The sequence below is a fragment of the Episyrphus balteatus genome, chromosome 1 (genome assembly GCF_945859705.1).
Source record: "Episyrphus balteatus chromosome 1, idEpiBalt1.1, whole genome shotgun sequence".
NCBI classification, from domain to species: Eukaryota; Metazoa; Arthropoda; class Insecta; order Diptera; family Syrphidae; genus Episyrphus; species Episyrphus balteatus.
The window spans coordinates 119,665,635-119,688,177 of record NC_079134.1 but is presented as its reverse complement, the minus strand read 5'-3'; the positions used below and the strand labels follow the sequence as shown (position 1 = coordinate 119,688,177).

Sequence of the window (22,543 nt, the reverse complement as noted above, 5' to 3'; positions counted from 1 at the left end):
AAATCAAATAGATTTGAATTGGAAGAAAAACCAAAAAACTATGACCCGTAAGTATTTTGCAGCTGAAAACGCCAGAAAATGCAAGATATTAACGATATACCAGTGGTAACCAAAGAATGCTATAACCTACAATTGAAACCATGAGAAGAAGAAGGAGTTAAGTGAAATTTTTTATTTTTTCCATCGGTGTCAAATAACAACTTAAATTTAAGTGTTATCGGCATTCATCTCGTGTCATTGGTTTAGAAGTAAGCTTTATATCTCTTCTTCTCATGGCTTCAATTGCAATGTTATGTATGTTATGTATGTATTATGCAGCATCTCAAAAATGATTAGTTTTGAAGTGGAGAATATAATCTTGTAGATCTAGTATTATCTGTGCGAAGTAGAAAAGAAATGCATTAATTTCTTTGAATTTTGTTCTTTTTTATGGTACAAATGCATGTGTATACCTACAAAAAATTCTAGTCTGGACTTTTTTCATAATTGTGATGTTTTTTTAATAATTCTTTAGCTCATTTGAAATTTTTCAAATAAAATAATAATTCAAATAAAAAAAATAAATGAAATGACATTTGACACTAATGGAGAGTGAATAAATAGAAATTCTGTTTAAAACCTCCATTAGCTCTAAAAATCCCTCTTAAAAGGTCGAATTTGGTGTTTTAACTAAAACTACTTTTAAATTTAATGCTCAATTAGTTAATGATGCCAAACTTCAAAAAAATCCTTAAAAGAGACTGAATTAAACGAAATTGGTTTTTAATTTTAAAATTCCCTTTTTTAATGGCGATTTAAGTTTAATGGAGAGTCAATAAATTGGGCCTTAGGTCCAATTTATTCACACTCCATTAAATTTAAAGTCTCCATTAAAAGAGGGAAATTTTAAAATTTGTATGCGATTTGACAGTTTTCAATTTTTTAATGGAGATTTTAAATATAATGGAGAGTGAATAAATTGGGCCTAAGTAAATCTAAAAAATGTCAAATAGTTTCATTATTTGATCAGCGAGTTTAAAGCTAATAATATTAAATAATTAATATTTAATTTTAAAAAATATGGTCACTGTGGCGTATACGCAACATTTTTTCGTGAATTGTACCACATTTTAGAGTTTAAAGCTAATAATATTAAATAATTAAAGTTTAATTTAAAAAAAATGGTCACTTTGGCGTATACGTAACATTTGTTTTCCTTCTTTTATAATTGAAACCTTTTTTGATCGTTTATCGAACTTTAAAATTATACAAAAATTATACACAAATGAGCTGCTTAAATTCATAGGCAAAGAAATCCATTCACTTGCAAAGATATATTTAAAGAAAATTCAATTACATCAAAAGATGATTTTCTTCATAACAAATTATTCCGTCAATTGCCAAATAAATCAAAATCTCTTAGAGGAAGACTATATTCCATAAGTCACAAGCATTAAGAGCCAAATAATAAAATGTATGTCATGTCAAATTCAGCTGTTTCAGGCACACTTATAGATACCATATCTTATTACTATTCATGCTTTTCTACTTCTCAACTACCAACATAAAGATATTATAGAAGTCTTCAATTAATTTGTGTGTTGAACAATGTGCACTTGACTTTTCTATCTCACAAACCAATCCAAATGCCAAAATAACAGTCTTCTTTGTTTTATATATATCTTAGGTATACCTATACTACTTGAAAGATGGGATTCCTTTCATTTATGGAAATATTATGTTTTGTTCATAAATTTCAGAAATGTGTCGCTTCCAAACTTTGTTATTTATTAATTGAAAATAATAATAACAAGATAATTTCTATTGCTATTATACGTACAGAAAACTTTGAATGAAGTCAAAGAAAATGTGTAGAAAAGGTATCAATTGCAATCACTTTACTAAGTTCAAAGGCATAGAAATTGGTGTGATTTTTCATTTAAAAAAAGTATAAATATTTATTAGCTCTTTTTTTTTATTTGATTAATTTTTTCCATCCAAGATTATTGGATATCATTTCATTCCTTATTTAAAAAAAAAAAAAAACACTTTTCAAAAGTTGTCTGATGAGTGTATAATTATTTTGGTTTTGCCAATGTTTTCACTGTAATTACCTTTTTGTGTCATGAAACTCCAAAAAAAACTCTCTTTTCATCAAAAATATTAGTTCTTTGGATAATTCCATTGTCTTCTATATAAAGATTTGATAAATTTTTAAGAGAAAAAAAAATTAAAATTTGGAAAAAAACAACATTTTAAATCAATTGTTGCTTCAAAAATGAATGCAATTATTATTAAGATGCATTTTTAGAAGAAGAAATTAAAAAAAACACTATGAGATTTTGCCTACGTTTCCTTCCCTGGGCCTGGTCAGATAGAATTGTAATACCACCTTACTCCCATAGATTACAACTTATAAATATGCCATCTCTTTTTGACCATAGAGAGTATTTCTGTTTTATCATAGGAATAATTGAATAGTAAGTTTTAAGAACGGAATAAGTTCATTTTGCAAAATTTTTCAGATGTAAAATAAAGATTATGTAGATTTGAGTAGAATGAGACAAAAATTCCTTATTCCGTTCTTGCAAATTACGGTTTGAAATTTCACCCAAAAGCCAAATTTTTAATGAAATAAACATATAATTTATTTAAAACAAAAGTTTTAATGAGAGCAATCGATTAACTATTGATAGAGTTTGAGTAATCAAAACAAAAAAGTGTTATACATAGTAAAACAAAAATTTTTGTTGTGGTCTATTTTGTACTTGAGTAAAACAAAAAAATGGGAAAATAAAGATAGGTTCGAATGGTCATTCTTTGGTTAATTTTCAATGAATTTCTGTTTTTATTTAGAGCAATGCATATGACTACCTCAGCCCGAAAAAAAATACCGTTAAAAAAGAAAAAAAAAACTCAAAAAATCGCTTTTCTTGACTTTTTTTAATGTTTTTTTGGACTGTTTTGGTATGGAATTTTTTTTTTTAATGTAAAAAAAAAAATATTTTTTCGTTATTAAATTTGATTCTCTACAACAAGTTTTAAAATCATTTAATCAAAATTATGCTTTGTTTACGAGATATATTGAAAAAAACCGATAATGGGACTTTTGCACCCCTATATTCAATTTCCACCCTCCCATTTAATAGCACTCCACGGTATTATCTTCTCTTATTATCCATTCAACGTTTTCTGAAATCAAAACTCGTGAACGTCTAAGTTTAGACATAATCAATAGCCTGAAATCCTGGATTTATTCTGTTCTTCAAACTTATAAAATTGTTCAACGCCTGTAACTTCGACATCCAAAATATTTTTTTTGTTTTTTCTTCAACTTGGAAGATGTGTCTACGCCTAAAGATGATAATCCAAGCTTTCAAAAAAAGTATTATTCATAGCAGTAGGTGTTGTCGTTGTTTTTTTAATAATTTTTTTTTTTTATTTTAAGTACTTTTTTTAGAAAATTGCCCTTCTCGCCTAACCGGGGGGAGATAGACACCCCCTCCCATAGTAAAAAATTATTGCATTTAACCCCCTCTATAAAAAAAAAATGATATCAATTCATGATTGCTAAGTTATCGTACTTTCCCTTCAAATGTTTCTTTTTTACTTGAGTAAAACTGAAAATGCGAAAAAATATAGGTTCAAATGGCCATACTTCGGTTAGCTTTCAATGAAAAAAAATAATAAGCACAGCATTTTGAAGGAAATTTAATCTCCTTTCTTTTATATGAGCAATGTTAATGCCTATCTCAGCCCAAAAAAGATACACAGCCAAAAATGTAAAAAAAAACTCAAAAAATCGAATTTTTTGATATTTTTTTATGATTGTTTTGACTGTTTTGGTAAGGAAAATTTTTTTATCAATTTTTAAAAAACATTATTTTTATAGGAAATTTAATTTTCTACAAAAAGTGTTTAGAGCAATATCTCAAAATTTTGCTCCGTTTACGAGGTATTTTGAAAAAAACCAAAAAGGGGGCTTTTGCACCCCTATCTTCAGTTTCCACCCTCTCATTTAATAGCACACCGCGGTTTTATTTTCTTTGATGACCCATGAACGTCTTAGTTCCTTATTGCCCTGTTTTTTTTTCGACATAATCAATTGCCTAAATCTGTACGAAATAAAATAAAATTTAAAAAAAACTTTACTGGGTCATAAGCCCCAAATCGTAATCGGGACTTATTGCCCACCCTGCTGAGAAGTTCGTCATCAGTTATGCATTTCTCGAAAACACCACCATTATGAGATAGTTATTAAAAAGAAACTTTTGGCCTCTGGCACGATAGTTAACTGGTGGTTTTTTAAACCTTATGAAATCAATAAACGAATTGAGAAAAAATCAGGAGTAGGAAGTGAGGAGAATAACAAAAACCCCCGGCCTCGGTCCGATAACTAGAAACTTCATGCATTCACTGAATAGATTTTTTTTCGTACATTGCTTCTCCCAAAAACTGAAAATGTTTTACAGGAATTATGAATTATTGGACATAAAAAGGATGTAGATACTATTTATGACAAGCTATGTATATGACGTACATGTATTCAACTTGTTTTTAATAGAATTTTATTTCTTTAAATGCCTTTAGGGCGAGAATGGATGTACGAGCTTCCTTATGTGACATTTTTGGGATGAATGAAATGTCCTGTCCAACCAAAATTGTACAATATCCCATCGAAAAATTACTTAGGTACATATATTAATATTGTTCGTAGAGATACAGTTTCTAATGTGTGTAACCACATATACATATAAATATTTTTCCCAATCCTATTTGGTTGACCCATCCTTTTAAATATTAAGTTAAAGATAAATCCTTGTAGCGTTACAGTAGGCAAAACACAAAAACAAATAATTGCAATGTGAACCATTGATATACAAATATGGCAAAAAAAGGAAACCAATTTATTTTTTGTTTCGGGTTGAGTGGACTTTCAATATTTCATAGACCACTAAATAGAGTTCTTTCATTCGTGAGGACTTTTGTCACAAAACGTACGCACGAATGGCTGAAGTGATAAATGGAGTCATCAGGCATGATATAGCGAACAGAATAGAATGGGTAAGTTGCCAAAATTTTACTTTTTTTTTGTAAAACAAAAGAAAAAAAAACGTTTTCAGAAAAAAAGTTGTTGAATAAATTGGATTGATATTAATACAAAAAGTTTCGTGGAATTCTTTAATGTTAAAAGTGAAAACTATGTAAATGTATTAAATTCAAACCAGAAGCCCGCATTGATTTGATTACATTTTCATATTGAATCTCTGTCCTGGGTTATATGTATTTGTGTAGGTACAATCTGATCCCTGATGGTACCTAAACTTTTTGTATACTTTTTTATATTCTAATTGAATGAGTTCTTCTGCAAAAAAAAAAAAACTCATTGTCAATTTGTATATTTTTCACTACCATGCACTTGTATTTCAATGAAATAACGTGTGTTTCCATGTGCAACAGCAGTGGTACCTATAAAAAGTCTTTCAATCGATTTAAGCATTGCGATGGATGTATAATAAAAACTAGCAGAGATTTTTTTTTTAGACGTCCTCGTTTCATTGTCGTTTTCAATGTGAATTTATGTAGTGTTAACAGAATTGCAACCAGCAGCAACAGATGTAAAATTAAATTGAAAAAAAAAACTTTGTTAGTTTGTGGTTTCAACTGTTTCCCTGATGTTACGAGATGTGGAAAAAAAAGTGCGGATAAGTAGGTGTATGAATTGACTTTTAAAATAATTAATAATATTTATCTCAATCACATTCAAAAGAAAACAGTGATTGTTTAAGGGATGGGACACTTTTGGAACCAGAGTTTTCATTAACAACCAGAGGTGTTAAAATAGGCTCCCCGAAATGAGCCCGCAGGCATATAATTTACATGAAAATTCTTTCAAAAACAACATTTTTGAAATTCCGCTTATCAAGGAACCAGAATTGGCAAAGTACCGCTTATTGTGGTTTACAGCAGGATCTTTACATTACAAAGCATTAGTAGGTAAGTAACAGAATTGCTGAAAATTCACGTGATTTTTTTTAGCTATTCTGGTTACTTACTAATGCTTTTCAATGGTAGATCGTGCAGCAAACTAATGCCTTTCAAAGCAAAGATCGTGCTGTAAACCATCAGAGAGTAACAGAATAGCTGCAAGAAATTGCTAGTGGTTTGCAGATTGATCTTTAAATTGAAAAGATTTAGTTTGCAGCACGATCTAACATTGAAAAAAAATATCTGAAAAATCGCGCGATTTGTTCAGCCATACTGTAACAGAATAGCAAGTAACAGAATAGATGAAAAATCGTGCGATTTTTTCAGCTATTCTGTTACTTACTTATGTTTTGTAATGTTAGATTGTGCTACAAAACTATTACTTTTCAATGTATTGGTCTGCAAACCATCAGGAATTATTGAAAAAAAGCATTAGTAAGTAACAAAATAACTAAAAAAATCGCAACAACTTTTTGAAACATCCTTGAAGAACAATTTAAAAAGTTCCATCCATAAAGATGTTGGTTTGGGGTGATATTTCATAATCTAAGATAAAGTTAATTATGAAAAAGAAAGAAGGGTTTTATTTTTTTTTTTCAATAAAATTCAAAACAAGTTGGGGCCTTATTTCATTTTTTCTTTGGGGGCCTTATTTCCTGGGGCCTAATTTAATGGAGCCAAAAACATACGCACATGTTTTATAAAACTTACCTTTAATACATTAATACAATATACCTACATATGTATTTATTTTTTGTGCACTTTAATTTTATTCACTTAGTTAATTTTCATTCCGTAATCCTCGTACCTGCCGCAAGCTTCGTCGAGAATTATATATTTTCTGTTTTTGCAATGTTTGTTGTATTCAAGGGCGTACAAACCATTGGGGCAAGCGGGGCGGTGCCCCGGGGCCCCCGACACGCCCAACGGCGTATACAAGGGAGGGGTCACGGGGTCATGACCCCCCCAAGAACTCAGAACTTAAAAAAGAAATTGTTGTGTGATACTGAAATCTCCTGATTAAGATGATTTTCAAAATGTTGAAGTTTTAGAACATGAACGAAAATTAAAACTTAAAAAATTTTTAGTTTTCAAACAAACTATTTTACCATAATTTGGCGATGTGGTCATATTTTTAGCGAACGTTATTCTGGATTAAATTATTTTGATACGTTCGATAATATTAGTTGAGCTGTACTGTAGAGTTTTGTAGTTTTGTATGGATTTAAAATCCGAAAAAGTATTATATTCAAAGCTTTTTAAAAGAAATTGAATTGGGTAGGTACACAAAAATCATTTCTTAAGAGCTAGTCACTGCTTACCAGCAAATAAAAAAAGCAATCTTTTGTTATTTTATATGATGATTATATGATGAAGTGAATAAAATATGAATTAAATAGGGAAGCTTCCTGTGGCCATGCTGGTGGAGGTCATACTGTTGATTATATCTTCATCGGCAAAATTTTAAAGAAGGATATCAGTACCTACTCAAATCTTTTTAGTTTTTTGCAATGTTCCAGTTCAATACATTCGTCTGAATGTATTTTGTACTAGATTAGCTAACTCTGTTACATTTTTTGAAACAACAATCGATTTGCTAATCATCAATGCCAAACTGATTATAGATACAAATGTAAGCAACCTTTTCTAAGGCAAATTAAATATTATAATTGAATATCACTTAGGGCTAATTTTTTTAATAGTCAGATAAACCTCAGTTAGAGCTTATTCCTAGGAATAAAAGTTTTTATATTGACATTTATTCTTCTTATAGTCTGACTGACGATTGAAAAAACAGGGCTTAATCTAATAAATAAAACTGAATGTGTTTTATGTTGTAAACCGCTGAAAACTGACGAATTAAAAAATATCGCAAAAATTATTTTTTTGTGTTTACTATTTCGATAGGGGTATTTGAATTAGAAACTATCCTTAACATGTGTCGGTGTTAGGTTTTATGTAAACAGCATTGAATTCTAATTTCTTGTAAGAAAACTGTATCTGCGTCATTAAAGTAATAAAATTCCCATACAATTTTAAAACAAAATTTAAAAAAAAATTATATTTTCAAATACAATTTTTTTTACAAAACTTTGCGATTCGTTTGCCTGAGGTTAGGAAGACTTTTAATTCAAAAGTTACCACTGTTATTAAGTAAAAAAAGATTTTAATTTGAACTTTCTGGGCTAGCGGAGAACAATGAACAGTTGTTTTAAGATAAATTACACTGTGATAGTTCAAAAAACCGACAGAGGGCTCTCATGTCTTCTAAAGATAATTCGAGTATGCTGAACACGATGGCGTACTTAGTTTTTCTGGATTAGGTCAAATAAGAAAGATTTTTGCGTTTGAAATTTTGTTTGCACATGCCAAAAATGAGGGTATAAAACACCATATATTTTCCAATTTTTGATTTTTTATCGATGTAAAATTATGGAAAATCTATGTTTTTTTTTAAGTATTATACGTAAGACAAGTTATTTAAAAAAAATCTGTCGAATGACTATTTAAATCATTATTTTATGGAAAAAAACGTCGATTTTTCTTACATTTTTTAACTATAAAGGTATAAATGTATGCGAAAACTCAACATTTTTATGTAGACACCTTTTATGTGTTAATACTCTGGAATATTATACATATGTAGATGTACATATTTAATTAAAAAATCAGGCATGGTATCAATATTTTAATTTAAATTCTTTCAATTTGTTTTAAAATTAAAACATATTTACTATTACTTCCATCTGCATACTGCATTATATGAGCTTACATACACAACACATAATATATTTGTTACAGTCCATCTCTAACTTAAGGGGGTTTGTCACGCTTATCTGTTTTGACTCCTTTAACGGTAATCTATTTTTTATTTATTTTTTTAGCTACTTGAGCCCATGGGTGTTTTGCCCCCTTCCGATCTTACCTGATATTCTAGAATATTTTTTTTTCTTAAGGTTCAAACCTTTAGGATTCATTCTCTCACAAAAAATACTCTTGAATATCCAACTTTCATTATAAAAAAGAATACGTGCAACTTACTTTTAACATAAACGGTAACGATTTGTTGAAAAATTCCATATTTTATCCTAAAATACAAGATCAAATCGTTGCCACCGAGTGCTGCATTTTAATTTAAGTAAAATACGAAAAATATTAGAAAAATTGAAGAAAAATCGATGAATTTTTCCATGAAAATAATTATTTAAATAGTCTTTCGACAGATATTTTTTCAAATAACTTTTTTTACGAATAATACTTCCAAAAAAATAGATTTTCCATAATTTTACATCGATAAAAATCAAAAATTGGAAAATATATGGTGTTTTATACCCTCATTTTTGGCATGTGCAAACAAAATTTCAAACGCAAAAATCTTTCTTATTTGACCTAATCCAGAAAAACTAAGTACGCCATCGTGTTCAGCATACTCGAATTATCTTTAGTAGATATGAGAGCCCTCTGTCGGAAAAAAAAAGTTCCATTTTCGAACATGGTGTTATTATTCAATCGAAATATTCGTACAGTACAGTGTATTTTTAGAAGAAGATAGTCTTAGGGCCGGTTTGTTGACACTCGATTATCTTTTAATCAAGGATTTTTGTATGGAATAATCCTTGATTAAAAGATAATCGACTGTGAACAAACCGGCACTTAATTAGTCAAGACTATTACGCTGCTGATGTGAAACGAAAAATCCCATACAAAAATGAAACAACGAATTGGTAAACCAAAAATTTCGTTCAACTTTTCGTTCTACAGTACGCTGTTAACACAACGAAATTGAAAAGTCTCCACTTCTTTTTCGCACACAAACAATTGTCGGGAACATTAATTGTGTGTGGAAAAATGACATTTGTGTTTTTTGTTTGTTTTTGTTGTTCATTTTGTCATTGCATGTCTTTCTGCGATGCGTGTTTACTTTTTTTTTATTTATGTTTTGCAATTTTTGAGTATTTTTCCGTTCAGATTTCGTAAGCATTTCTTTGTTTTTGTCGGTCCCTGGAGACCGACGAAAAATTTCGTTTCACATCAGCAACGTTCTAGGCCCTAAGGCTTAACGTTAAACTTAAACGAATCTCATACCGTTTTTGTTTGGTTATTTTTAGAACTATTTTCGGAACTTTTCGATACGAAATGCAAAACGCACAAATATTAATGTTAATGTAATAATTCAAAAAGCAGATTTTCAAGTTTATGCCTGCTATCAAAACTTTTGAAAAGAAAAAATTTGGCATTTTTTTCTAAATTCGAAGAGTTAACACTCTTAAAGATATCAGCCGACCGGGGAGTTTGCCAAAAAAAAAAACTTTGAACTATGTTTTTCCACTGACATTTGTGGGAGTATAATATAACAAATAACATCCATATATTTCATAATAAAGAGTAACTTCCGGGAACAATTCATAAGGTCTTTCGAGGAAGAACAGGGAACTTTGTTCTAACTTCTGCGAATTCTGCGAAGGTACTTTTGGGAGTATCAAGTAACAAAAAAAGCGTCGAAAAGAAATTTATGAAAAATACTTCCTGTAAGGAATTGCAGTTAGACTTTGAGCTGACTTTTTTTTAAATTTTTTGTCACACATTGGCAAAATTTTATAATTTCTCTTGAAAGGACCATATTTAAGAAATGAATTTATCCTTTTTTTTGATTGGCTCTTAGACTATTTCTTTGATGATTGAGTTAGCTATAATTAAGCTGTACAAAAATTAAAATGCCTACAACTTTTACTGACTAAATCATTTATTTTTTCTTTTCTTTTCAGAAATCTGTAATGGATTTAAAATACCCAACTGTTTTACCACCGAATCCTCAACTTAAGGTTAGATTACAATTTTTGTTTTTCAACTCAATATTTTATGTATAAGCTTTATTTAATTTAATTCCTTTCCCAAAGGCCTTATTAGTTTTCCACAAAACAGACAATGTATGTGATGTCTTTACAACTGCCTGTCATCGACAGCAGTTGGAAGTGACGTTGGTCAAATCAAAAGAGCTGGCTCTGGACACACTGCAAAATAATGCCAACATGGACAACTTTCACCTGATAATCATTGACGCCCGTTCATCAAAGTACCTGGATGCTGAATATATAACTAGGTTAGAATTTAATTCATCATCATCATCATCATCATCCATCCTTTCATTATACCACAAACTTAATAATTCTTTATCGATTTTAATTTTAGGTCAATACGACACACAACTGGTTATCATTTTACGACAATAATAGCTGTGGTAAAAAAAAGGTAAGTAAATTAAATAAGTGAATTCACATTTCAACCCGAACCCAACAGTAATAAATAAATTAAAAAATATGTATGTAAACATAATTGTGTGTTTCGAAATTCAAAGAAAGGGTGGGTTTTTGGCCAAGACGATATAGAAGGAGCTTTAATTACCGTTACAGTTTATACTTGTTTCTTGAAAGGAAGCAGCCCTCTAATAATAAAGTGTTGTATGAGATGGTATTATATATATTTATTCGAAATGTTTTTGGTAAATGAATCCGAGGCCTATATTGCCACCTACTCTTTTATGTAAATAATAGGGTTTTGGAGTAATGAAAATTTATTAACAGATTAAAATGACGACAGGTTTTTGCTTCCATTAGATAATTTATGGCTAAAGGTGTTAAACCATCTTGCCTGGAAGGAAGATTTAGATTTTCAACTAATGAGTATCAAGTTGTTTGCTTCTATAATTAGATGAAAATTGGTCTTGATTTTCTCGTTGGGACTGGCTTCTTTCGTAAATTGTCTCTAAAGTATTTTAACAAGTGCTTAAGCTGATTATACCTCGGACAATCGTCCTACTTCTGATATTTAAATACGTATGAAAAAGAGCAAGTTTTCCACTCATTAAATTTATAGAGAATATAAAAAAAAAACTTGGAAATCCGTCTACCTGTTTGCACCTATACCTATTTTTTCTTGAAAAATAAAATTGAAATTGAAAGCAAAATTCCCCATCTTTAGGATTAAAAGTATGATAGGTACCTACGCTAATAAGAAATTTGTTTTTAAAGTCATAAAGTAGAAATAGGAAAAGAGATGCCAGTGGTTTGAAGAATCAGAATTTCGGTACTTCCCGGAAGGATTCATAGGAAACTGCTTAAAATTCCTGGAAGTCCGGTATTTTTCAGGGAAATTGTTTGAGCTAAGATATGCTGCGAACATTTTCATTGGTTTGGAGCACTATTTCAAAAAAAAAAAGAAGAAGCTATTAAGGAATGGGAGGCTCCGTCTTTGTTGTGTATTTGATTTGGTATTTCAGCCATGGTGGGAGGCTGTCTGAGTACCAGCGTAGTGGAAATTGCTTCTCAAATGTCTGCTGGAATTTTAACCGAGGTTTCTATAGAACTCAGATTGATTCTATTGGAAATCTCAGAAAGAGATTTGAGTATTTAGATTGTGCGATTTCTAGATGTTAGTTAAATGTTGGTTACTTGGAACAAAAAAGCTTTCAAATGCAGGTTTTGGCACTATATTGACTTAAGAATTGACTGTAATAGAATGGTTCAGACTTCAATGCTTGACGACTCCGACTTTGATGGATTTAACCGAATTTCAGTTTTTGCATTTGACGGTTGAGTTCTCAAATAATTATTGTATTCCCGACATCTTTTTTGTGTGGTACCAAAAAATCTTTTAGTAAGGAGACAAAAAAAAGCGTCTGACCTTAAATGTTTGGTATCATGAAAGAATGATCAACCTTGGTGCCAGCAATTTTCTCGACACCATTATTATTTAAACTAAACTGCATCGTTACTGCAGTTTAATTATTTTCAAATGCGCTTCTATAAGAACTGCTAGGTGCTTGCACTCATGTACACGCGTAAAAAGTTGTAATTAATATTTATCTTCGAGTCATAAATAAAATCTCATACCTAACAAAAAAAAATTGTTTCCTTTTTTTTTACCATTTTTGAGCGGCTATTTTTGGCTCCAAGATTTTTCAAAATCGGCTCTTTGCCTCTTAAATATTCTGGAAACACTATTTGACTTTCAAACGAAGTATGGCAATTAAATTATTATATCTATAATAAAAAGTTTTTACAATTTTTTTTAATGTTTGAGACCTTGTTTTTTTGCAGTTTTCTATAAATAAAACAAAAGTTCATCGATCCGTTTTCATATTTGTATTTCAAAAGTAGGACCTTATATGCGAACGTCAGAAATTTTTTTAATACAAAACCGTTAATGCCATTTTTGAGAAAAAAATAAGCTTTTCCAAATTGTTTCAAAAAATAAAATTTCAATTTCCCCTCCAAGGAATTTCCCACAATTAATTCTATCAAGTTAGAACCAATCATATCAGTGGTTTGGTCTGTAGCACCCAATATACAAACAAACAAAATTACGGGGCCCACTTGTTTCACATTCTCTTTTATCGTAATGTCGTGTCTGATTGCTATTTCAAGCTGTTTTTTTTTTTTTTAAAGAGGTGGTCTGTAAAGCCGGTTTACGGACGATGATTTCACGTGATAAGGTCGTTAGAAAACAGGTTGTGTGCTTTTAAAATGAGCCATTTGAAGGGTTTATTTATTTCAAACAATCATAATTTACAAGAAAAAGCTAAAAAAAAATACCTATTTTCTTTTCTCTTTATATTATTTTTTTTATTTTAAAAGCTCACAAAAAAAATTACACCATTAAAAAGCCAAATATTTCTTCTAAATAATAAAACCATTTTTAAAATTTTACAATGAGCAAAAAGTATTAAAATAATTTATTTAAAACAATCATTTTCATCAAAAAAAGCAAAGAAAACATGTAAATTTATCTTCTCACGCTATTAAATCCATTTTTTTTTAACAATCTATAAAATTTTTTCACCATCTGAAAGCTTATTGTCTTAGCTAAATATAAATATATATATCAAGTCTATGAGACATCTACAAAAAGAGCTAACATTTTTTAAACTCGATGAAATTTCATAAAAAAAAGCAAAAAAACATTTATTTTTATGTTCTCATGCTATTAAATGAATTTTTTCCCTAACAAGCTATTTAAATTTTATACCATGTGAAAGCTTATTGTTTCACCTTTCAAATGACGTATCAATCTCATTTCAAAGATGCCTACAAGAGAAGTTAGAATTTTTTAAAGTCAACCATGTGGAATTTCCAGACTGAGATTACGGTACTTCCCACACTGGTGGCTGTTCATTAGGGTGTCCGTTATTTCCCAAAGTGATGTTTTCGGGGGTGACACCCCTTAGATCGAAAGCTTAGGGGCTAATTAAGGGAAATTTAGCAAAAAAAAATTTTTTGGAGGTCATTAACCCGTGCCTCTAGGGTCATACTTTCCCCATACAAATTTGTATGGGAAATTTTTAACTCAAACATAAAATTTTTTTTCTCTCGAGTTAAATCATATTTTTTTTTAATGTTTGATAATTCTGGTTGGAAAACAGTTACTTTAAAAGATCACATTCAAAAATTACCGTTAAAAATTTTTTTTATATTTTATTTCGGTTTTTGAAATTATTAGCTGTTTTCGTAGTTTTTGCTTTCACCTATCACACAATTTTAAATGCAGTTTTATTGGTTTTTAATTATTTTCAAATATTGCATTCAAAAATTTGTGAATAAATCAAAAATTTCAATTTTTTGAATTTTTTTTTTTGAAATTTTTACCGTTTTTATAATAAATAAATATTTTTAAATACTTTACCCTTTCTTGTTTGCAACTTTTTTGATGTAATTTTTTAGGTGAATAATTTTTAAACAAAATTCAATAAAAATATTGTAAACATATCTTTTGTAGTTCGAGAAAAATAAATTTAAACGTATAAAAACGGCAAAAATTTCAAAAAAAAATTTCAAAAATTGAAGTTTTTGATTTATTCACAAATTTTTGAATGCAATATTTGAAAATAATTAAAAACCAATAAAACTGCATTTAAAATTGTGTGATAGGTGAAAGCAAAAACTACGAAAACAGCTAATAATTTCAAAAACCGAAATAAAATATAAAAAAAATTTTTAACGGTAAATTTTGAATGTGATTTTTTAAAGTAACTGTTTTCCAACCAGAATTATCAAGCATTAAAAAAAAATATGATTTAACTCGAGAGAAAAAAAATTTTATGTTTGAGTTAAAAATTTCCCATACAAATTTGTATGGGGAAAGTATGACCCTAGAGGCACGGGTTAATGACCTCCAAAAAATTTTTTTTTGCTAAATTTCCCTTAATTAGCCCCTAAGCTTTCGATCTAAGGGGTGTCACCCCCGAAAACATCACTTTGGGAAATAACGGACACCCTACTGTTCATGGCGCAACAGATCTCCACTGGTGGTATGATGTTTTTCGCAAGTTTCTTGATTTAACATTGTGTGGCTTGTAGTTAGTCTAGCGTTATGTGTGATATACCAATTGAAAGGTAATTGTATCAGGATGCTCATAAATGTTTAATCAAATTTCTATCTGCTCTTGGTAAAAAGTTATAACCTGTTGAATTCTAAAATTTTATTTTACCGTTATCTCAAAATTATGTTTACGAAAATGATTGAAATTTCGCACACATATAGTCGTAGTCATGGTCTATCATTACTCCATATATAATATTCCTCTATCTATTAAAGAAAAAAAGGTAAAAATAAAAAACGATGAAAATCTGTTAAAAACGGCCAAAAAACCTGTTTTTTAAAAACTTATTTTTCTCCGTATTCATTCATCTTTCACCTGGTACCTTTAGAATTGTAAAAAAAAATTTCCCCTACCCATAATCAACATTTTGTCATACCCACAACACCTGATCAACGTTCAAACAAAACGTTATAGCGGAGTTCCAGAATTTTTTCTTAAATGCAGTTATCCTTAAATCAGTCTCTTCTATCTATAACAAAAAGAATCAACTCTCTACAACCAGGCGTTTAGATTTTAGCCCAAATTTCATCTTTCCGTTTTACCCCTGTTTACCCTATTAAATGACGGAATTTTTAAAAATCCTTCATTTGGATTAGGCTTTAGATAATTATCTTTCAAGTAAGCTTTAAGAGATTTTTATATCTCTAATAGTTTATTTTTAATTTTGAATTTAAATTTTTTGCCGCACTGCGAAAGTGCGAGAGTGTAACGCTAGAAAATGGCGTCACTTTTTTGTGGTGGCTGCCATGGTTCATCTATTTATAAGACGTTATCACGTCAAAAAACGTTTTGTTTTGTCCCTTTTATTTGTATTCATCCAATCCTACTTGAATTGCGTGATCTTTAGAGTAATTTCACTGGTCAACAAAATTAACTTTTTTTTTTGTTACAGAAACCAAGGTATACTTTTCTATAGGATTTTGGTGTGCTGAGCTCGAATCCGAAGTCAAAAAAATTCTATCACATAAGGTTTTTGAGATAATCCCGTTAGAAAATCGAAAATTCCGCTTTTTACCAGTTTTCGAGATTATTTCTTAGCTTTTATTTATTTGTTTTAAATAAATTTGTAACGGTTTCTAATAGAACTAAATCTTGTCTTTCTAAATCCGTTTAAATCTTTTAAATATCTCTTTTCTTCTTTGAAAAATCTGAAATTGAAATCAACGTGTTTGGTATATCTCATGTTTATTTGCTTTAAATAGCAAATCTCGAAATGTTCTTTGCCAATCGCTTTCAAATTTTGACACAACGTTTCGTTTACATTCCATTAAATTCTTATCTTGTTTTTAACAAGAAAAAATTTATATTTTTCTCACTAGTAATTAACGCAGTAACGCTTTGATGTATCTCACCGCGATTCACCACTTTCGCAAATATAAAAACTTCCAGATTCTAAATGGAACGTTGGGTCAACATTTGAAAGCGATTGTCAAAGAACTTTTCGAGATTCGCTATTTAAAGTTAATAAACATAAGATATACCAAACACGTTGATTTCAACTTCAGATTTCTCAAAGAAGAAAAGGGATTTTTAAAAGATTTAAACAGATTTAGAAAGACAAGATTTAGTTCTATTAGAAACCGTTACAAATTTATTTAAAACAAATAACCAAAAGCTAAGAAATAATCTCGAAAACTGGTAAAAAGCGGAATTTTCGATTTTCTAACAGGATTATCTCAAAAACCTTATGTGATAGAATTTTTTTGACTTCGGATTCGAGCTCAGCACCCAAAAAACCTATAGAAAAGTATGTCTTGATGTCTGTAACAAAAACCTTGTTGACCAGTGTTTTTAGTCTAAAGAAGATAAAAGAACTTGTTCCCGAAATCTATCGAATGCTTTTAAAAAATTAAGGCCAATAAACACACTTTTTCTGAAACTATTTTTGAAAGTTTTAGGGTGAAGTGAATTCTCCGTATTTAGTGAACAAACAGAAGGAAATAGTTTAGCTTTCACAAATTGTAATGTTTGTTGTTCATACAAAAATTTAGTTCATCAAAATAAAGGCACTAGAGTTGCCCCTGAAACCTGCAAGCAACTTGATACAATCTTAAAGATATACCATCTAATTTGGTTCAATCGAATTCTTTCAATAGAACACATTCGATTGAATCAAATGAGGCGATACCAATGTCGTTTGTTTATACAGTTGCGTGTTGACACCTCCAGTTTTACTTAGGTATCCTGAATTTTTTCTTATTTTCCTTAATAGAATTGTATGCACTTTAACCATATTCAACGTTGATGAACAACATTCTAATGAAAGTGTGTTTCTCAGAAACTACCTCATCGACTGACTTTTATGTCAAACTTCCTTCCAATAAAGTTCATTCGATTATGTCTTCTCCTCTGGAAAACGTTTAGAAAAATCTTCTTCTTTTCTCCGAACCATTGATGATTCTAGGAAAATGAGTAAATATTTTATAAACAGTAAATACACCTTTTTTACCTTTTGCCTTTACATTTTTATTCAATCAACTGTAAGGTTAGTTGATGATGACTCGGATGCGATGATAAATTGTGAAATATTTTTATTTTGAACTTAAATCATGAATACATTCTAGCTGTTGGTAATAGTGTTTTCTTTCTATCTTGTTAACCGACTATTTACTTCATGTGTTTTTAAGAGTCAAAACATAAACTCTCTGCAAGGACCGAAGAGTTATTTATACTTGAAGAATGTTTTAGTGTTTTTTATTTGATATTCATTTTTTTTTCTTGCAGTTTTTTTGACAAGGATGAATTACCATTAATTGCACTTTTAGACGCTGGCGTAAATCGGGTAAGGAACTTTATAAATGTTTTTATAACTGTTTTATTTGGAACATTATTTTTTTGCATTAACTTTTAGTGCATATCTGAAACAACAAGTGTGCCAATTTGTTGCACGGAACTGAAGCAGATTCTTCATTCGATTGTTAGGCCACATAATGTTATGTCCACGCAACAGGTACTTATTATAAATTTAAAATTAAACAAATACATTTTTTAATTCTTAAGCGGGTTTTCTTTAAGAAATAATTTAGTTTTTTTTTTACAAATTTTGATAATTTTTTTTAATTTCCCCTAAAACCTAAATATTTAAATTTTAAGCCTACTTTAAAATGAATGCATTTTTTTAAATCACTCGGATTCTGTTTTCGAAAAATATTTTCACTTTTTCATTTTGTTATTTCTACATTATCACTGTTATTGGCCCAGTGCATTCGTAATCTGACTCAGCCACTCAGCAGTTTGTACTACCCCAATCTCTTTTCTCATGCGATAGATCATTAACTCTGATTTTTTTTAAAGTATCAACAACATTGATCTTATATAGGTCGTTTCAAATCAAAAGTCCTGACTCAGAGTTTATTTTCTCCCTTCCAATAAAATTGAGAGCAAATAAACAAAAAACTCAATTTTATTGGCTCATTGCGACAAATCAACTCAAAAATAACAAAAAATCATGCTTGTTTGAATAAAAGAAATGCTAGAGAAAAAAATCAACAAACGAAAAATCTGAATTTGTTTATTAATGATTTCTATGGTGACGACTCCAAAATAATTGAAAAATAAAAATAAGATATTTACTGCCCAATTATACAAATGAAAAGGTGTGAATAGAATTTTATGTTATGAATTGCTATCATACAAACTGGACATTTCTGGTCCATCTTCACCTAGTCCTATACTAATATCTTCGGCAATGTTATTCCAACTGCCTTCAAATGATAAATAATTAAATAATTGTATTTTTTTTTTGCCCGCGGATATGGAGTGATGCAAGCCCGGGAGACTTGCATCAGCTTTCTGAGGCTTACCCAGTGAATCTCACAGACTGATCAATTAATTAAAATAGGGATATCAAGAACTGTTCTTCGTTATTTTTTCGTAATTTTAGAAAAAGTTCAGCTGCCTCATAAATGCTTCCTTCCAGTAAGCAAATGAGTTTTTTTTATTTTTGCTCAATTTTCCATGGGACTTTTGATTTGAAACGACCTATAATAAATAAAAAATCTTGAATAAATAAAAAAAATAATAATCATTTTTTTTCCTTTGGAATTTTTTTTTCACAATCGTGATTTTCCTTCGAAATTTATTTCCAGGGAACAAAAATTTTATGAAATTAAAATTACAGCTAAATTCCCTTGAAAAAAAAATGTAACCGATACCATATTAAATAGGGGGAAATTTTAACTATTATTTTCGTTATTTCGTTATCGAAAATTTACTTTGCTGCATATAAATTTTTTTTTGCCAAAATGTTCGCAAATTTAGTGTTTTTGTTTTCAACCAATTGTCTATCATCTAAGAAAAAAAACGAGTGTGTGTACACATGTACACGCGACTGAAGTTATACTTCTCACTCAGTATATTAAATGAATTGTGTGTTTTTTTTAACGTACTGCGGCGTACTTCATTTTTAAATACTAAAGTAGTACCAACTCTAAAGGTGAAACGACAGCCCTGCTGCCCAATTGTCTTGGAGATGGCGATCGCGTCATAATCCCTTTGACATTCTTGTCAAAAAACAAATTCTCATACCCACCGTCCCATAATAGTAGGAGAGCTAGTGGCACATTTGACTAAGGTAGCTCTTGTAAGGCTTAAAATTCTTACAGTGGTAATTTTTAGCATGCTAAGTAAAAAAATCTTGGTCTGGCAGGCCTCAGCGGTGCACATCATATATATATATTAGAGTGGACCAAAAAAATCATTTTTTCATTATTTTGATTTGCTCTACCGAAAACTTGTTTTCTCGACACAAAATAATGCTACCCTAATTTTTTCAGAATTTTTCGATGATGTTTAGGGGTTGCGCGCACCCCTTTTATAAAAAAAATAAGCTCTTTTAGTTTTTAATTTTTTTAAAGCTTAAATAATTTTTTAATCGAAAAGCTGTTTGAGGGAAAAGTATTGAGTATCAATAGATCTACTTACATCAATTTTTCTTTTTTCAAAAAAAAATATTTTTGACTGATTCCCAGGCGTTAGAAGTCGAAATTACTGGTAAATGCTGGGAAAAAAGCCTAAAAACTATGTTTTACTGTTGTTTATAACGGTTAAAATTATTTTTATCGTATTCCTCATCAAATTTACTTTAAAAACCGTGCTTTTATATTGCTAAATTCTTCTTAGATTGATAAAAGAAAAATAATTTTTAAAAAAGATCGTACCAAAACAAGTGAAGGAAAAATGGGGGAGGGTACTATATCTTGCGCGACGAGATTTGATAACAGTATTTTGTAGAGGAGTTAAATACGATCCTTTTTCATTATGGGAGGGGTGGTCTATCTGGCTCCGTTTAGGCGGGAATGGCAATTTCCTAAAAAATGACTTAAAATGATAAAAAATATATTAAAATACAATGGCAACACTTACAGTTATGAATGATAGCTTTTTCAAAAGCTGGAACTGTACACTTTATTCTAATTTTGAAGTAAAGTTATTTCAATCAATTGTTTTTGAAATAATCGATTAAAAAGTAAAAAATTGGGAAAAAAAAGTTTAAAAAACACATTAAATACTGTTTTTTGTCAATTGTGGATTACAATACAAAAAATGGCTGATAAAATAAAGTGTCACAATTGATTCCTTATCAAATACTGAAGTCCATAAGTTTTAATACTTGCTAGTTTTTGATAAAGTTGAAAAATAAAAAAAACTTCTTTTTTATCAGACCTACTCGAGATCGTCCTTCTGGTTCCACGAAATTTTATTTTGATAACTATCCATATTTTTTAATGATGTTGTTGTTGATGCAGCGCCTTATAATATTGAATATCGGATATGTTTTTTGATGGTGGCAAAAATATTAAAAACAGCCATAAAAATTATAATCTGATAAAAAGAATTTGTTTTATTTTTCAATTTTCTCAAAAACTAGAAAGCATTAAAACATATGGACTTCAGTATTTGATAAGGAATCAATTGTGACACTTTATTTTATCAGCCATTTTTTGTATTGTAATCCACAATTGACAAAAAACAGTATTTAATGTGTTTTTTAAACTTTTTTTTCCCAATTTTTTACTTTTTAATCGATTATTTCAAAAACAATTGATTGAAATAACTTTACTTCAAAATTAGAATAAAGTGTACAGTTCCAGCTTTTGAAAAAGCTATCATTCATAACTGTAAGTGTTGCCATTGTATTTTAATATATTTTTTATCATTTTAAGTCATTTTTTAGGAAATTGCCATTCCCGCCTAAACGGAGCCAGATAGACCACCCCTCCCATAATGAAAAAGGATCGTATTTAACTCCTCTACAAAATACTGTTATCAAATCTCGTCGCGCAAGATATAGTACCCTCCCCCATTTTTCCTTCACTTGTTTTGGTACGATCTTTTTTAAAAATTATTTTTCTTTTATCAATCTAAGAAGAATTTAGCAATATAAAAGCACGGTTTTTAAAGTAAATTTGATGAGGAATACGATAAAAATAATTTTAACCGTTATAAACAACAGTAAAACATAGTTTTTAGGCTTTTTTCCCAGCATTTACCAGTAATTTCGACTTCTAACGCCTGGGAATCAGTCAAAAATATTTTTTTTTGAAAAAAGAAAAATTGATGTAAGTAGATCTATTGATACTCAATACTTTTCCCTCAAACAGCTTTTCGATTAAAAAATTATTTAAGCTTTAAAAAAATTAAAAACTAAAAGAGCTTATTTTTTTTATAAAAGGGGTGCGCGCAACCCCTAAACATCATCGAAAAATTCTGAAAAAATTAGGGTAGCATTATTTTGTGTCGAGAAAACAAGTTTTCGGTAGAGCAAATCAAAATAATGAAAAAATGATTTTTTTGGTCCACTCTAATATATATGACCTTGAAAGTGTAAAAAAAATTAAAAAAAAAAAGTTGCTCTTGTAAGGCTGTAATTTTTATAGAATTTAGTTTACCCATCGAGAAGAACAAAAAAAAATTGCCAGACTTTTTTGAGGTGCACAAGTGCCTGCCAGACTAAATTAAAGGTGCGAAGTTTACATGCATTAAACGAAACTTTATTCTGTAAAGTCGAAATTTATATATGTGTTTGTCTAAGCGATTTTAAGAGGAGCTGTGCAATTACAGCCGGTCCTGGCCGATATAAGTCCTAGTTAGGTGAGTGGAAAGATGCAACTTTCTAAAAAATGACTTAAAATCCAAAAAAAAATATTTAAAAACAACGGCAACACTTACAGTTATGAGTGATGCTTTTTTTAAAAGGTT

At 29.6% G+C, this 22,543-nt stretch overlaps 1 protein-coding gene across 4 annotated transcripts in view; it reads left to right on the top strand.

The window, feature by feature from the left end:
• The window catches only part of LOC129907035 (high affinity cAMP-specific and IBMX-insensitive 3',5'-cyclic phosphodiesterase 8), a 157,236-nt gene that overhangs the window by 121,445 nt on the left and 13,248 nt on the right, over positions 1-22,543 (top strand). For all 4 annotated transcript variants that reach the window (XM_055983076.1, XM_055983077.1, XM_055983075.1 and 1 more), the window contains 5 exons: positions 10,734-10,790; positions 10,866-11,068; positions 11,158-11,217; positions 18,068-18,125; positions 18,195-18,293. In XM_055983076.1, the coding sequence (XP_055839051.1) occupies positions 10,734-10,790; positions 10,866-11,068; positions 11,158-11,217; positions 18,068-18,125; positions 18,195-18,293 (477 nt within the window). The remainder of the gene's footprint in view (positions 1-10,733; positions 10,791-10,865; positions 11,069-11,157; positions 11,218-18,067; positions 18,126-18,194; positions 18,294-22,543) is intronic.